Source organism: Leptonychotes weddellii, chromosome 1, assembly GCF_054177405.1.
Source record: "Leptonychotes weddellii isolate Sample4059 chromosome 1, ASM5417740v2, whole genome shotgun sequence".
Classification (NCBI taxonomy): Eukaryota; Metazoa; Chordata; class Mammalia; order Carnivora; family Phocidae; genus Leptonychotes; species Leptonychotes weddellii.
The window spans coordinates 3,589,533-3,606,038 of record NC_138369.1 but is presented as its reverse complement, the minus strand read 5'-3'; the positions used below and the strand labels follow the sequence as shown (position 1 = coordinate 3,606,038).

Below are 16,506 nucleotides of genomic sequence, written 5' to 3'. Positions count from 1 at the left end.
AGTGAGTGTCCTTTCGAGATCATCCCTGCAACACACTGGATTTCACTCCTGTTTCCCTTAACACTCACTGTGGACATCGCCACACCCTTTCTCATGACTGCTCAAGACCCTTCTGAATGGATACACTGTCCTTTGCTAAGCAGGCCTTGAGGAACCATCAGGACAGTTAGCAGTCGGGCTTGGGGAGCCCTCCTTTTCTCCCTTGTTGCATATGGGTGTTCCTAGGAAACAAGGGAGCTTCTGCCCCGTGGTGATCGTTTGTGCTCCTTCCCGTTCACCGCTCCCTGCTGCGCCACGCCCTGTGCAGAAGGTGCCTCAGAGGAGGAGAGGTGATTTGTGCTATGGCCATAGGCTGTAGGGACAAAGGACAGCCGAACATTTCCCTTCTGCTCTGGCTCACTGGCATAGGAAATAGCTCTCCGGCACCAGGGGTGGAGACAGGAACGGAGCCGGTATCTTGGAAGGCGTGGTCTGTGCCCTGCATTCTGATTCTGCTTAGCTGTGTTCTGTCTACCCGGTTAGTTCTTCAGCTCTGAGGCCCATTGCATTACTGCCTGGCCCACACCCAGGGAAGCAACTGATAAGTGTAAAGTAAGATCCTAAACAGGTGAGGGGCTGGGGGTGCAGCCAACCAGCAAGCCTCTGGCAGGTGACAAGAAGCAGGGCCTGAGGCTTGGAACATCCAGTTCATTCTGCTTCCCTCCTCGCTGCTCCCATTGGGGCCTACAGTGCCACAGAAAAGCCAGGGGCATGAGGACAAGATAGGCGGCGACAGTAGACCACAAAGGCCTGGTTCATAATGCTGAGCCCCCTACAGTGCGGCTTAGAGATCGAGCCTTCATGTGGGAGAGGTGATCGGGTGCGTGTGTGCCCTGCCTACTCACACTGTTTTTCCTCTTGTTCCCTTCCCTGCCCGTACCTCCTTGTCGACAGTATCAAAAAACAATGTTTTTATGCCATCAACCTTCTGCGAGCCATCTGCAGGCAATTCTGACTCAGAACCAGGTGAGCCCTCATGTCCCTTTGCCTTTTACTACCAGTCACTGGGGGTTTTCCTGGGATGAAAAACAGTTGATATTGTAAGATAAGATCTTAAACAGGAATAGGCAATTTGAAAACCGGATTCTTTTTCAGCTCCTAAATGTTTTCCCAAATCTTCAGCTCATAGACTTGGAATCCACTGTGAGGCAAGCTTCATAAGCCCTTAATTTTTTGTTTCTGCAGGAGGGCCTGGTCACAAGGAGTCTTTAAGGTGTTGGTTGATTTTTTTGTTCTTTGGTTTTCGTGGGTTTTTTTCCCAAAAACAAAAAGCAACTGTAAAGAGGTGTATTGCTTGTTTTTCAAAATTGTACACAAGTAACACGTTCATACCACTTTTTAAAAAAGGCAAATGGGAAATACATAGAGTAAAAGAATCTGCCTACCCCTCTCCCTCTCCCACCCCAAGGTAACTGTGTGAGGTCGATGGAATTTTCCAGATCCCTTTTCTGTGCATTAGAGTCTCACATTAATCAATATTACTTAGACCTGTTCAGATAAATATGTAAGCGTATTTAATCACAGCATATTAAACCTTGAAGTAAAGTAGCTTGCTACCCTCTGAAGACTATGGAGCCTTCCTTTTTTGGTCTTTTGCTAGAGATCCAACTCCAAGGTTTCTTGAAAGTTTCTCCCACGTGGCTGAAATTCCTCATAAAAGAGTTAATGAGCAAGTTCAACTACCCGAATTCTGTAACCCAGTCTGCCTTATATAAATTCATTGCTGACTTCAAAAGCATTGCGAGATAAGTCATACTCTGGCAGGAGGGCAGTGTTTTTATAACTTAGGGGATTGGTTCAATAGCACCATTTCAAACAATAGAATTCATTCTGACTCTGAAAGCAAACTGTTTTGAGCTGACCCCCTCACTAAATCCTGAGGAGAAGTTTGGTGTGTCAGCGTCCGTGGGAACCCCTGGAGTGCTGGCTTAGCAAGTAGCACTGTGAACTGTAGGGGCGGTGTTAGCCGAGGTGATCCTGTTATGGTCTAGGGGGCCAGTCGCTGAAGCAGCACGTCTAGATCGCCTCGTGCTGTCAATTTCCATTACGGATCTCAACATCATCACCTCTAAGATCTGTGAGTGATGGCCTCACTCCCCTCTCTTGCCCCACAAAACCTTTATCCCGCAGCATTGAGAGCAGGGCCGCCCTGAGAAAACAGGGTTCCCAGGCCTGCTGAGGGGCACCGACGCAGCCTCGCTTCCTGGTCCGTGAGGCAGGTTGGAGTCGTATCAGTCCTCTTCTGTCCTTGCCTGTCTGCCTTTTGTTTTTTAGCTTTAATTTTTTTGGGGGGGGGGTGCAGACTTTTAACTTATGGAAGAATTTTATAAAGCACTTCCATATCCCTTTACCCATTCGATTTTCCCCAGTCGTCCCAATGCTGTCCTTCATAGCAGAGGGGTCAGATCCCGGATCATATACCCCATATCTCCCTTTCCATCTAGAATACTTCCTCATTCTTTGCTTGATGTTTATGGCCTGGAAGATTACAGGCCAGTGAATTTGGAGAAGTTTGTCCAGTGATTCCTGGTGGTTCTGTCCAGGTAGTGCCTTTGGGGCTAGAATTCCACAGAAGCAAAGCTGTGTTTTTCACGCTACCCTGTCCCAGGTGGCACGTGGTGCTTACCTGTCCTGGTACCTGTGGGGCTAATTTGGCTCACTTGGTTAGAGTGGGCTCTGTCGGTTTCTCCGCTGTGAGATCATCCCCGTTTTTTCTGGAGAGGGAAGCCCATTCCTCTTACTGTTCCCCTCCAGTGTCCGCCTCCACCCATGTTCTCTTGCTCGGATTAGTCATTACTGTGACGATCCATCACCAAAGGCGGGGGTGGGGGGGCGGGTCCTGCCTTCTCTGTTACTAGTACGCTTCATTGGTGTTCTGTAAGAGAGCTATTCTTTCTCCCCACTTAGCCCCTTGTTCTGTTGTACAGCAAGATCGATGCATGGATTCCTGCTTTAGTCAACGGCTTACATTCTGTCATTATTAGTACAGAATTTCTTTTAATTGTCCCAGATTTGGCTAGCGGGAGTCCCACCAAGCAGGTTCCTGTGCCCTTTTGCCACGGCTCATTATTCTTTTAAGCACTTTCTTCTGTCCTAACAAGAGGCTCCAGACTCATCATCGTCTCTCACAGGGGTCCTTCTCAAAGGGCTCCTTCTTTGTGGAGAGTGGTCTCCAGAAACCAAGATCTGCATGCTCAGCAAGCCCACCACTGTTGGGACTCTCACACACCCCCGTACCTATGCACATACCTATGTGTACACGTACACGCATTTCTTTGTCTATATCTGTCTGCATGTGCGGGTAACCCTGGGTTCACATGTATACTTCCAATCCAGCACCAACAGGGTTCACCTGAGCCTCCCTGCTTCTTAATTCTACCTATCTTTCTGACAGAAACCTGGCTCCCTTTGTCTGCAGGGCGTGTCCCATCGCTCTACGCACCCCCTTTGCCCCCGTACATGCCAAGCACCCTCCCACCTGCCCCGGCACCACCCTTGCCCCTGCCCAGCCCCCGCCAGGCTGTCTCCTCTTAGAGCCTTTTCAACCTCTGGCATACACCAAGTTGAAGTTCCCCTGGGGGTGAGCATTGTTTCCCGCAGATGTCACTTGGGGTCTTCCCAAGGCAGGGCAGAAAGCACCCTCAAAGGAGCCCACTTGCTTTAGACGTGATTAGGAGGAGGGCGAAAGCTGCTTCAGAGGGAACCACCTCTTACCCCAGTGAGCTCACAGCGGGGCACGCGTATGCCCTCAAGAAGACACCGGGCCAGTCACTCGTGCACCCCAGTGACCCTGTCATGTGTGCTAGGGCCCTGGCCATCAGCAACAGCTTTTCATTGCACCCAGGTCATGTTGTAGGTAAAGTGAGTTTCTTGAGGCCATGAAAAGAGAGCGTCTATTTTGGTGAAGATGGGGCCTGCAGGCATGCCTCAGCTTGGCTGTCCTGTGAGCACACCTCCCTGCTGCCTTGGGCTCCTTCTGTCCCCAGTCCTCAGTTGCCATGACAGGTGTGGCATGCCTTGTCTGTCTTGTCTGTCATCTGTTCACTGCAGCATTCAGCGTGATTTCTTGTGTGTCTGCGGGGCGGGCCGGGTGCCAGGCCCTGTGCTAATGGATGCTCCGTGGCAGTGATCATCCACGCCTGCACCCCCACTGGTCAGCCTAAGCTGGCTGCAGAGGTCAGTTGCCGCTGGCGCTGCTCTGCACAGAGCAGAGAGGTGGAGATCAATCAGTAGCCACAACGTAAGCATTGCAAAGCCAGCTGTAAGGCCTCTTAAAAATTATCTCAATTGTGAATTTCATCTCAATTTTTTTTAATGCTTGTAAATTGCCAGTCATCTTCTGAATAGTCCTGAGCTTTGGAAATGTGATTCAGTATTTCTCTCCTAAAAAGGAACATCTGGCAGCATGTCTTCCCCTGCATCTGTGGTGTCTGATTCTCCTGAGCCTGGTTTTTATGACCGCTCTCTTAGGGGAGAGACCCCAGCTCCGCTAACACAGGCCCTTGGAAGCCTGGTGGACTCAACTCCTTCCTACTAACTAGCAGGGAAGAGTTTTATAATCCTGTTTTTGCCCAAGGAGATCAGTTTGGCTGACCAACCCCAGACAGCAGGAAGAAGGCTTTCCTGCTTCGTTGAGAATTCTGTTTGACTGTTTTATGCCTCAAGAGTTTGGTCTGAGAAGTCATTTGTGTTGTTTCAGTGTACAGTTGGTTGGTTTTTAGTGTATCCACAGAGTTGTACAGCCATCACCATAATTAATTTTAGATCATTCCATCACCCCAAAGAGAAAGCCCATCCCCATGAGCAGTCACTCACCGCCCGTGCCTCCCCCAGCCCCTGGCAACCAAGAATCCACTTTCCGTCTGCAAGGATTTGCCTGTTCTGGATGTTTCATGTAAATAGAATCATGTACTGTGTGATCTTCTAAGACATTTTCCCATTTGTTTGTCTTTCTTCCAACGATGTTTTAGAGTTTTTGTTAAATTTATTCCCAAGTACTATTCTCTTTGGTGTATTATAAATGGAATAACAGGTTTTCATAACTTCATTTTTGGAGTGTTCATTGCTAGCGTATAGATATACACAATTGATATTTGTGTATTGATCTTGTTCCCTGCATCTGACAAGGGTTTTTTCAGATGAGTAGGACCTTAGCACAAAAGTGAGGTTGCCTCTGGTGGCCCAGAATGCTGCCATCCCTGTGCTGCCCCAGGAACTGACCTAACTGTTGGAGTCACAAGGCTTTTTATGCTGATCCTTCCTGTCAAGGCAGATTAGACTGTCCCCACTCCCCGCCCTTTATGAAATCAGCCACCTCACCCGCACACACAGATGACCAGTATGGACCAGTGGCCCTGTTGAAACCAGGTTTTGAGCCATCGCCCTGCTTCCTTCCCCTTCCTTGTCCTCGGCCTTCCAGTGTTCTCAGCAACAAGGTGAAGCTCTCCAAGCACATCCGGAAAGAGAGAGCAAGCTGGCCATCTGCCACCTTTGATCTTTCACCACAGAAACGTGTCTCATTTCCCAGACATCTGCTGGTAGTACAGAGGCTTCTCCTGATTACAGATGCATCCTCTGACCAGACAAGTCCTCTGAGAAAGGGAGACCGGTCCCAGGGGCCTTAATGGGGTGGCTCCCTGACATTCTCCAGGGCCTATGAGCCCGGCACAGCTCCTGGCAAGCCGTTGGGTGAGGTGGCCCAGGGGTGGACCAGCCTTGCACTCACTGTCACTTTTGTCTCTCACCTTCGACACCCCCCTGGTCTTTCATTATCAGCACCTTCCCTGGAGCCAGCACTTCCTGCACCTCCCTGGCTCCTCCTCGTCCGAGCTACCTTATAACCTTGGTGGTTGAGCCGGGCTTTGGCATTTCGTTTTAACTTGGAAGCAGTTCCCTGGTTCTCCAGGCTCATGGCCACTGAGATGCAGACCTAGAGTCTTCCCCTGCCCTTGACCCTCTCAGCTTTGCTGCTGCCCCCACCTCTACCTCCAGGCAGGCTTGCTTTTTATCTTTGTCTTCTGCTTGTAGAGGAAAAGAGCAGTGGATTCCGGTTGAAGCCGCCAACATTGATCCACGGCCAGGCACCCAGTGCAGGTAGGTGCTCGCCTTTAAGGAGGAAAGTGGAAGGGCTATCTATCTCACACCCTTCCTGCCTCTGCAGCATCTGTTTGCACAGCTGCCTTAGGCAGCCCAGCCAGCATGCTTCAGGCTCAGCCTGCTCTCTTAGGTCATCTCAGTTACCTGGCACCTGAGTACTGAAAAGCCACTTTAAGGAGCCCATCAGACCAAGGAAATTCTCCCTTCTGTGAGCCCTCCACCACCCTGAGGGGGGGGGGTGGGTGGTGAGGGAGCAGACTTGGCTTGGTGTGGGGCTCTGTGCCCAGCGATAACACAGTTGGTTCAGGCCATGTCTCCAGAGCATCCCAGCCCCGGCATGCCACAGAGTAAGCCTGAGCACAGTGGCCATGATCCAGTGGCGTGCCGCTGGGGAGCAAGGCCTGGCAGTGGTGCAGAGTTGGAAGCATTCTCTTGTGCTTCTTGCCCAATTTTGTTTGGCAGATGGATTTTCTCAGCGTGGCACTTTGAAAATCAGGTGCAAAGGGTATTTTTATGTGAGCCCGAGCAGAGTCCTAAACTCAGGGGGGCTGCCTCTGGCTCTGTGCTTTCCCTGCACCATCTGTGCTTGATCCTTGAGCCCAGCACTTGAGGACAGCTGTCCCTTGGTTCCCCCTATAGCATTACTATACTCAATGAATTAATTTCCGGAAAGCCCCTGAGAGCCCATACGGGGCTGTGTGTTTCTGCCTACTGTGTCCGAGGGCCGCAGGCAAGCCGACCTCTGTTCTCAGGTCTGCCAAGCCAGAAGCCCAAGGAGCAACAGCGGAGTGTGCTTCGCCCGGCAGTGTTACAAGCCCCACAGCCAAAGGCACTCTCACAGACCGGTAAGAAATGACCCTGGTGCCCAGGCTCGAAGTTGGCCCGGGACAGCTGTGTCTCGACACAGGTGACTTTGGCCGTATCTGCTGAATGCACTCAGAAATAGAGTACTGGGGGGGCGCCTGGGTGGGTGTCTGCCTTCGGCTCGGGTCATGATCCCAGCGTCCTGGGGTCGAGCCCTGCATCGGGCTCCCTGCTCAGCGGGAAGCCTGCTTCTCCCTCTCCCATTCCCCCTGCTGTGTTCCCTCTCTCCTTGTTTCTCTCTATCAGATAAATAAATAAAATCCTAAAAAAAAAAAAAAAAAGAAAGAAAGAAATAGAGTGCTGGGGAAGCAATCCTTTAAGTCCCTGGTGAGCCCAGGGAAGACAGCAGGCCCAGGTGACCGCCATGCTTTCTGCACACGCTGGCTTCATAAAAGCTGGCTCCCTCCCGAGTGTCTCCAGTCCATCCCAGCATGTTTGCAGGCAAAACTCAGCCCTGTGTGTCTGAGAGACTTGAGGGGTCATTTTGGTTATGTGTGCAATTTCATCTGATCTGCCACCCTTAAGGCCTAACTCTTAAACCATATTTCCATGATCTCTGCATAGGTCATGGTGTTCAGTTGACCCTTAATTTCTTAATACTAATGACCTTTTCTTGTTTTCCTCTTTGTCTCTCCCTATAATTCAAAAATTCTTCATCAGAAGCAATCCAGCATCCCACATGAGGGAAATAGTATTTCTAAAGAGTTTCAAAGGAATGCTTTTTTATAAGCTATGCCAACCAATCAGCCAGATTTAAAGCTGTGCACATCATGTGATCTCAACTATTCATAGGACGAAGTGCATAGAATCAAGATGTTATGAGTAAAAGTTTGTTTTATAAAACTCATAATTGCTCCTTATTCATATATATTCTTTTTCTCTTTTTTACCTTAGTTAGCAGTATCACTTCTAAGTACCCTGAAAATTCATACAGTTCTTTGTGGAATAAGCAGTAAGATATTCTCATTTCTGTGAGGTTTTAGTTCTGGGTTCACTTGGGTTTTTTTTAATGTAAGAATTTGTGATTTTCAGTAATGATACCAGATCCTTTTCTTTAAAAAGGAGAAATTACACAATTGGTCTAAATGGTAGAAGGGAGCGCTCGAGGTCCCACACTAAACCCCCATGACCCCCCACTGTCCTCTTGTCCCAGCAGTCCCGAGCAGCGGCACCAACGGGGTCAGTATCCCAGCAGACTGCACGGGGGCCGTGACAGCGACATCACCCGACAACCCCGCACGGAGAAGTCCCTCCGATGAGGTGCGAGCACTTGAGGTGTGTCTGCCGGGCAGGGAGCACGTGAAACTTCTCGGAGCTTCGCTGAGTGTGTGGACAGTTACCTGCTCTGAGCGGCGCCAGGGTGGGCCCATGTTAAGGCTTTCTGGATTTGCTCAGCAGTGTGCGTGCGCAACGGCAGCTGATGTCCATAGTTGCTGGAATGCCAAGGATGGTCTGTCCGCCGTTCCAGACTGCTGCACTGCCCGGGCCCAGCACCTCCCCGCTGCAGAGGGGGGCTGGCGTGCCCACGGGCACTCTGCCCGCCGGCCTCTGGGACGTCCCTAGGGCCGGAGGAATGGCTGTCATTGATGAGGTCTTGTGCCGTTTTATATGGAGAGATGTCTCCCCTCCCTGTTTGCACACCTGAACAGCTCGGGGATTCATATATGTGGGCCCGTTCTAACTGAAGAAAGCTACCTGGGGGGGTCAGCTCAGAAATTTTTTTTTTTTTTTTTTGAGCAAAGTCTAGGGTTCTGAGATTTCGTAGGCCAAGAGCATGTGTTTGCTAGCAGTATTGCCCAGCCGCTGACAAATGAGGGGCATGTTCTGAAGAGCCTGCGTTTGCGGGTGGCAGAGGCAGATTTGACATGCGAGTCGCAGCACCACACCAACGCTTCCAGACACAAAGCCGGGTTGCATGTGTGTGTTTATTTCTACTCGGCCGTTTTGGCAGCTAAACTGCTGCCTGAGGTTCTGTACCCTCCACCTCCCCCACATCCCCCGGAGATGTTGGAGCGCACATGGTAGAAATGATCGGCTACAATTCATTCCCTGAGCCCACCACGCCCCTCCCCCTGACCTTCAAACCAATTAGCAGAATTAAAATTAGGAACCATCTCTGCAGCCTGCTGCTGCTGGGAAACTTGGATAGCTAGGGCGGCCAGCACAGCAGGTCCGCTGCACGGCTGTGAGCTGGAGGGACGCCGAGAAGCGGCCCGGCCCCGCCACCTCCGCATCCCTGGTGATGCGAGGGCAGGCCAGGCCTGGGCAGCACCCGCCGCCCGGGGACCCGCGCCACAGGAGAGGCGGCAAGCAGATGGAATGGCGGGAGATGGCCCATCTCGCTTCTCGGGGCTAACCTGTCACTTCTTTTCAGTTGTCGTCTTGTTTGTGTTTCTAACTAGGAGAAAGAGCCCCAGAAAAATGAGTCTAGCGATACTTGTGAGGAGGAAAACTGTGAGAAAAAAGAGCAAGTTGCACAGCAGGCGTTTGTGTTCGGGCAGAACCTGAGGGACAGAGTCAAGGTGTGTGATCAGGGGCCTGGATGAGCGCTGGCACTCATGAGTCGGTCTGTTCTGCCTCCTCCGGGTTCAACAACGGGAACTCCGCTTTTCCTTACAAAGGGTGGGGAGGTGGAGGCAAAGAATGTGCCTGTGGGCTCCTGTGGCTCGTGGTGCTTCCGGTGGCTTCTTCTTTTGCATGCCTTCCATGCTACACTGCTCCGCTCCCGGCACACTCCCTGGCAGGCTCCCTCTTTCTCCCGGGAGCAGGGGACAGGGAGGCAACCGAGCATGCCTGTCCCTGAGAACCAACGTTTTCGTAGCAAAGGAGACAGCATGATCCGATGCTTTCAGCGTCGCCGGAGAGATTGTTGTTGCCTAACTCGTGGGCTTCTCTGTCCTGGCACTAAGCAACATTTAGACCGGCTCATTCTTAGTTGTTGGAGGCCTGTCCTGGGTGTTCTAGGATACTGGGCAGCATCTCTGGCCCCCACCCTCCAGGTGCCAGGAGTATCCCCCGCCCCCTGTTGTGGCAACCAAAAGTGTCCCTTAGTAGTGCTGAGGGTTCCCTTTGGGACCAAGTCACCCTTAATTGAGAATTATTACCTTATTTTTTTAAGGTAGGGCAGGTGGGAAAAGAATTTTTCTCTCCCACTGGAGGCAATAGCCTCTGTCCCCTCCTGGCTGCCCTCAAGGGCTATTGGTGTAGCCTGGGGACTTTGAGTCGGGGGGAGAGCATCTGGCAGTGGCGGGGAGTCTGGGCTCCAGACCCCGTGCGCTGGCGCTCTGGGAGACCAGGATGGAGCAGCACTACCTTTCCAGCCACCGGGATGGAGCGTCCCTCTGTGCCATTTCCAGCAGAGCAGCTCGTCTGGCAGGAGCTCCTTTAAAAGCCTGAGAGATAGCATCAGTGGCTGCATCTGGGGACGTCTGTGGTTGTCACAACTAGGGTGTAGGTACTACTGCCATCCAGTGGGTGGAAGCTGGGGATGCTGCCCAACACCCCATGGTGTCAGGGTGGCTTCCCCACGGAGAACGATCCATCCCCCATGTCAGTGATGCTGAGGGGGAGAAACCCTGAAAAAGGGGAATGAAAGTCTCTCCAGCACATAGAAAACATCAGGCTGTGCCATTTGTTTTCTCCTTTGGTGCTCACTGTCCAACAGAAACACAAATCCCCAGGGGTGAAAAATAGGCATTGCTGTTGCATGGTTTTAGCCAAAGTAATGAGTCCCTTGGGGGCTGCTTGCTCCAGGGAGGAGGAAACAAGAGAATGAAGGGCCTTGAGATCCACCTGTGCTGGGGAGCAGGGGCCTGGCCTGGGCCGTCAGGTCGATTCTGTTCCTAGAGCTTAGGGGGACGGCTGCCTTGAAATTGGGATGGGGGCTACATCTTAAGGAGGCCCAGGGCTCACGTGATCTGTGGTTTCACAGTTACATGCCAGCTTCTTGGTGGGGGAGACTTCTTGGCACCCCGAGCTTCTGCTTTCTCACTCATAGGATGAGGTGAATGATACCCACCTCTCAGGGTTCGATGATACATTTAACAGAGCTGGCGCGGCAGTCAGCTAGCATAAAAGAAGCCCTCGAGAAACGATGCTTTTATTATATTTATAATAAACCCCTTAAAATACCAGATTGGAAGCGTTCTGTGACCTCTCATTACAGAGTATTGGTGGAAAGGGCAATAAGATGCCAACCTGAGGGTTTTGTTGTTGTTTTTTTTTTTAACAAGGTAGAAAAAGTTTCCTGATGCCTTATGAACTGTTTTTCTATCTTAACTGTTAAATGGTGAAGTTGATTACAGCCCCCCCACCTCTGTGTGTACGTGTGTACACACACACACACACGCACACACACGCTGTGCCATGTGGCCTAGGGGTAGACAGGCTGAGCTGTAAAGGTCCTGAACAGGCGGTTGTCTGAGCAGTAAGTGTTGCCTCTCTGTTCCCCAGTTAACAAATGAGAACACTGAAGTAGCTGACATGGAGAATGCCGGACACCCCAGTTCAGAAACGCCAACTGCGACCAACTATTTCCTTCAGTATATCAGCTCCAGGTGTGTGTCTTGGGCCTGGTGCCCAGCCTCAGAGCAGCCCAGGGTCATCCATCGCTTTGAGCTTGGGGCCCGGGGAGGAGGCAGCAGCTGGACCAGGAGCCAGCCTGGTCCTTCGTGGGGGGGAGGGGGAGGGCAGGATGGAGGTGGGGGTGGGAGGAAGCAGATTTCACCAGAATCCTGGATACCCCCTGGCTCCTCGCTTTATTCCCACTCTGGGCACAGCTGTGGAGTGGCCAGGATGGTGTGCTTCAACAGACAGACAAGGCAGGACCCAAGTTCTGCTTGGCCTCAGAGTGACCTCTGTCACCCGGATCTCATGCCCAGAGCAGAACCCAGCGGGCCAGTGGCTGCTTGGCTGCCTCCTGTTAACTGCCAGGTTCCGGCCTGTGGGGACCCCTTACCCTGGATTTGGGCTTGCCGGTCGTTAACACTGCTGGTGGTGGTGCTCACTAATGGCCTGGGTGCCCCATGGATATTTCAGAGAGAAAGTGTGTCCCTGCCTAGGAGACAGGCCAGCAGAGTGCATAGAACTGGGCGTGGACTTCAGAGAGGCCTGGCATGAATGGTGGTGACCTCACACTTGGCTCCCTGGACCCTGATTAGCAAAGTACATTGGATGTTGTTTTAAAGACACGTTTTTTGCACTGCAGCCTTTCCCAAATTGGGATGCACTTAGAGCTGTGACATCTTAAACTGGACGAAATGTGATGGTGACTGCAGCTCCAAGGTCATCCAGTGTTACCTGCCAGTGGCCCAGGGGTGGGCGGTGTCCCCTCCTTTGTGCAGGCCAGGGACTGGTGGGTTCTTTCGGGGAAGTAGGTGGTGCCTGGTCTGACCTCTGTGATCAGCCTCTCTCAGGCGCTGTCCTCATGCACCCCGAGGGGGACACCCGCCTCGAGGAGGTCGGGATGACAGGTGGCCGTCAGGCACATCACGTAGTGCCCGCCCACATGCAGTGGGCCCCTGGCTCCGAGGCCTGTGAGCACCTGTCGTTGGCATGCCGGGCCCCTCCCCCACAGGGGAGGCTGAGCAGTGCCCACAGCTGTGCTTTCTGCCTTACCCACTCTGACCGTGCACACGTGTGTGCAGCTCATGCGAGTGTGCCCGCTGCCTTCCCCGCTCCCACGGGGTGCCCACACCCACAGCGTGCCTTCTCTTCAGTTTAGACAACTCGACCAATAGTGCCGACACCGCCAGCAGCAAATTCGTGTTTGGCCAGAACATGAGCGAGCGTGTGCTGGTGAGTGGCCCCTGTGGGGACTGTTTTTCCTGGGGCCCCAGGGCAAGGGACATGTGAATATGGCTGCCACCTTGTCTCCTGTGAAGTGGGGATGCTTCCAGTTGCAAGAGAAAGAAGACCCAGCTCAGACTTGGGGGCAGCGTTGTTGCACCAGGAGGCTCTCGAGGAGCTGGTGTTCGAGCTTCCTGCCGTTCTTCCCTGCCAGCTAGCTTAGCCTCATCCTAGGACAGGCTTCCCCTTAAGTCGGGCCATGCTTCCTCCTGGCTGAGGCCAGCTGCAGTGATAATCATCTGACTGGAACCCTGAGCCACCTCTGGAGCCAAGGGAGTTCAGCACCCCTGTCCCTGACCGTGAGGCTGCAGCATGGAGGGGGCTTTGGGGAGGTGGCCTTGGAGGGGCCCCTGCAGAGTGTCCCAGGTGTCTCCTGCACGCACCATGGCCACGCTGTCTCCCCTCCCAGAAAGCCTGGCCAGCTTGGGATGGGGTTCTAGAATTGTTTACCTGCTTCCTTATTTTTGTTTCTTTTCTTTCCCTGTCGAATGCCTAGGATCCCTTTGTGTCCTTTGTGAGTGTGGTTAAGGAGCTGTTCCATCCCACTTCATTATTTCCGTCTTTGTCTCAGTCTACATTACATTAAGGAGCTTCCTGCAGCTTTTCTCGAGCATCAATACTGTCCTTTTCCTGTTACAACGAAGTGGTCCAAGAGCTGCCTCACACAGAGATAAACAGCTGGTGGCACGTACCTCCCCGAGATGTCGGGGGAGGCCCCACTTGGGGACTCGGAGGGCAGTTCGTCTAGAGCAGAGAAGGGTGGATTTGGGAGGGCCAAGCTGCCTGCATCGTGAGGGCGCTTTTCTGTAGGTTTTACCACCAGGTGATGCTCGAGGATCGTTGTGTGGAGACGGCCCCAGGCTGGAACGCACCCCCTGCGGAGGGGTTATCTAGTCTCATCTGCCGGGTCTGGGTGGGTCCCCAAAGCCGCGAAGGAAAGGCCGTCTGCAGAAAAAAGCCCTCTGCCCGGGAGACGGTGCCAAGAGCCGCCATCCCAGCAGAGGGGCTTCCTGTTCCACGGCGGCTGACCCACCAGGAGCACCCAAACATGCTCTCCTCCCCGTGTGCTTCCGTCTCCCTGCAGAGCCCACCCAAATTAAATGAAGTCAGTTCAGATGCCACCAGGGAAAATGCAGCTGCTGAGTCCGGGTCCGAGTCCTCATCCCAGGAGGCCACCCCTGAGAAAGGTATGCTGCGGTCCCACCACCTCGTGGGAAGGGTACCACGTGACGGGCACTGTCCATCCACACCCCCGCCCAGGAGGGACATGGGCCCCAGCTCGTGGCAGCCACCGGGGCAGAATTGGAAAGCCAGGGGCACTGGTTTTCAGCAAGCAGAGAGGGGACGTGTTCATCCTAAAACAGAGAGGCCGTGGTGCTTCAGGATGACTCTGGGGATAGGGTTGTTGAGGTGGCTGTCCCTCTCTTCCTTCTTGCCCTGAGGTGGGGGAGGGGAGTTTCCCTTCGGTGCTCTGTGGGTGGACTCTCTCTGCTGTCCTCCTGTCCTCTACCGAGTGAATGGCAGTGGGAGATCTGGAGCCACGCTGGCTATGAGCTCCCAGATGGTCTCCCCACAGCATCCGGGGCCAGATTGCTGTTATGTTTGGGGTCCGTTCCACATCCCAGGAGCCGGCACCCTTGAGGCAGAGCCAACCCCTTTGTTCTGTCTCCTGTGACGTACACACACCCACCCACACACACACACACACACACACACACCGGCAAATAAATAGTCAATGTCGTTTAGCTAATAACATTTCAGAGTCCCTGGCCGAGTCAGCAGCCGCCTACACCAAGGCAACAGCACGGAAGTGTTTGTTGGAAAAAGTGGAAGTCATCACCGGGGAGGAGGCGGAGAGCAACGTGTTACAGGTGAGGCGGGCCTGGCCGGGGGCATCTGGCTCCGGTGGGCCTCCTGGCCCTCAGGTGGTGGTGTGAGAGGCCAGCCGTAGCCCCCAGCCTCTCTGTGCACCACCCTCCGGGACCTTGTGGCGGGGCCTCCAGAGTTCAGTGAGCGCTAAGGGCCTTCGAGTCTCGCTTTCTTTTTGAGAAGGATCTGTTTTTGAGGCATTCTCGATAGTTCTGGGAGAAACTGTTGTAAATGCACCCAGAATGAACGGCTGTGATTGGTCACACTGGCACCCCATGGTGTTTTATTAGGGAACCGGGATCCCAGATGCACCCCAAACTTGTCCTGCCTTTCCTCTGCATCTTGGGGCAACACGTCCACTTCAGTGGGCCTCATTCGTCTGCTTTGCGTTGTTGTGTGCAGGCATGTGTGTCCGTGACCTGCATGTGTAGAGCACTGGAGAGTTTCTGATGTGGCATTTTTAGAAGTACTACTGCTTCTGCCCACTCAGCACTGCTATGAAATCCATACGAGCAAAGAGAGTGACTTGGTAAAGATCTGCACACTCTGAAGGGCCAGGCGTGGTCTCTGTTGCGTATTCTTTTTTTATCTATAGAACAGCTTTATTGAGATAGAACACGTATACTATGGAATTCCCTCTTTAAAGTGTGTGTTCACGTAGTTATGCTGCTGCCACCGCCATCAGAAAAGAACATTTTAGTCCCCAGAAAAGAAACTGCCATCGGCAGTCATCTCTCATGCCCTCCCCGGCCCCTGCGAGCCCCCTTCCCATCGTGGATGAGCCTGTTCTGGACGTGTCCCCATGTGGACTCACACCCCGTGTGTCCTTCTGTGTCTGGTTCCCTCCCTGAGCCTCGTGGGCTTGGGGTCCATCCCCGGGGCCGCACCGAGTGACGTGCGTGGAGGGACATTCAGGTTTCCAGCTTTTAGCTAGTATGAATCGTGCTACCGTGGACATTGTGTACAGTCTGGTGTGTGCAGATGCGTGGCATTTCTCTTGGGTAGATCTTTAGGAGTGGGGTGTCTGGGCCGCACGGCGATTCCACATGTAACACTGTGAGGGACACGCTTCCGCGGCAGCCGCGCCATGTGTCGTTCCCCCCCAGCCGTGTGTAAACTGACTGTCCACCAACCGCCCGCCCCCCGCCCCCCCGGGCACCTGCTGTTACCTGGCTTGTGAGGCCATCCTAGCGAGTGCGAGGTGGTATCTCATGGGTATCTGGTTTTTATCTTCGTTTCCTTCCTGATTCTTTCATGCTCCTCTGACAATGTAAAATTCATCTTAGGTGGAGGACAGGACACAAAACTGGCCAAGGGCTAGATGTGCCCCCTGGGCCATCGTTGGCTGACCCCTACCTAGTAGTTCACTCAGGCTAGATCGAGGCTCCCCAGAGTTTGTCCACACCAGTGTCCACCCAGCCAGGGCCCCGCTTACCCAGAGGGCCGCCTTGTGTTCCAGATCCAGTGTAAGCTGTTTGTCTTTGACAAGGCCTCGCAGTCGTGGGTGGAGAGAGGCCGGGGGCTGCTCAGGCTCAACGACATGGCATCGACTGATGACGGGACGCTCCAGTCCCGACTAGGTGAGCTGCAGTGCGGGGTCTGTGGAGAGGGCCCGGGATGGCACAGAGTTCCCAAGGCCCAGGAGGGCAGGATCCCCACGCAGGTCCCCACTGGAGAGCCCCAGCACTGGCGGCCTATAGGCGCAGGCCCTATCCCAAGGCTCTCGCTGCCAGCTCTTCTGTGACTCTCCTCTTTGTGAGTGTGACAGTAGATGAAACAACCCAGAGCTCT

General features: G+C 53.3%; 1 protein-coding gene across 26 annotated transcripts in view; it reads left to right on the top strand.

Moving 5' to 3' along the window:
* RANBP3 (RAN binding protein 3) overlaps positions 1-16,506 on the top strand; it is a 53,604-nt gene that overhangs the window by 33,846 nt on the left and 3,252 nt on the right. For 9 of the 26 annotated variants that reach the window (XM_031019908.2, XM_081803860.1, XM_031019918.2 and 6 more), the window contains 10 exons: positions 934-1,005; positions 6,067-6,132; positions 6,888-6,980; positions 8,153-8,274; positions 9,402-9,521; positions 11,452-11,555; positions 12,717-12,795; positions 13,931-14,033; positions 14,593-14,717; positions 16,175-16,295. In XM_031019908.2, coding sequence (XP_030875768.1) covers positions 934-1,005; positions 6,067-6,132; positions 6,888-6,980; positions 8,153-8,274; positions 9,402-9,521; positions 11,452-11,555; positions 12,717-12,795; positions 13,931-14,033; positions 14,593-14,717; positions 16,175-16,295 — 1,005 coding nt within the window. The remainder of the gene's footprint in view (positions 1-933; positions 1,006-6,066; positions 6,133-6,887; positions 6,981-8,152; positions 8,275-9,401; positions 9,522-11,451; positions 11,556-12,716; positions 12,796-13,930; positions 14,034-14,592; positions 14,718-16,174; positions 16,296-16,506) is intronic. The other 17 variants (XM_006748839.3, XM_081804368.1, XM_006748841.3 and 14 more) reach the window with 12 other exon arrangements.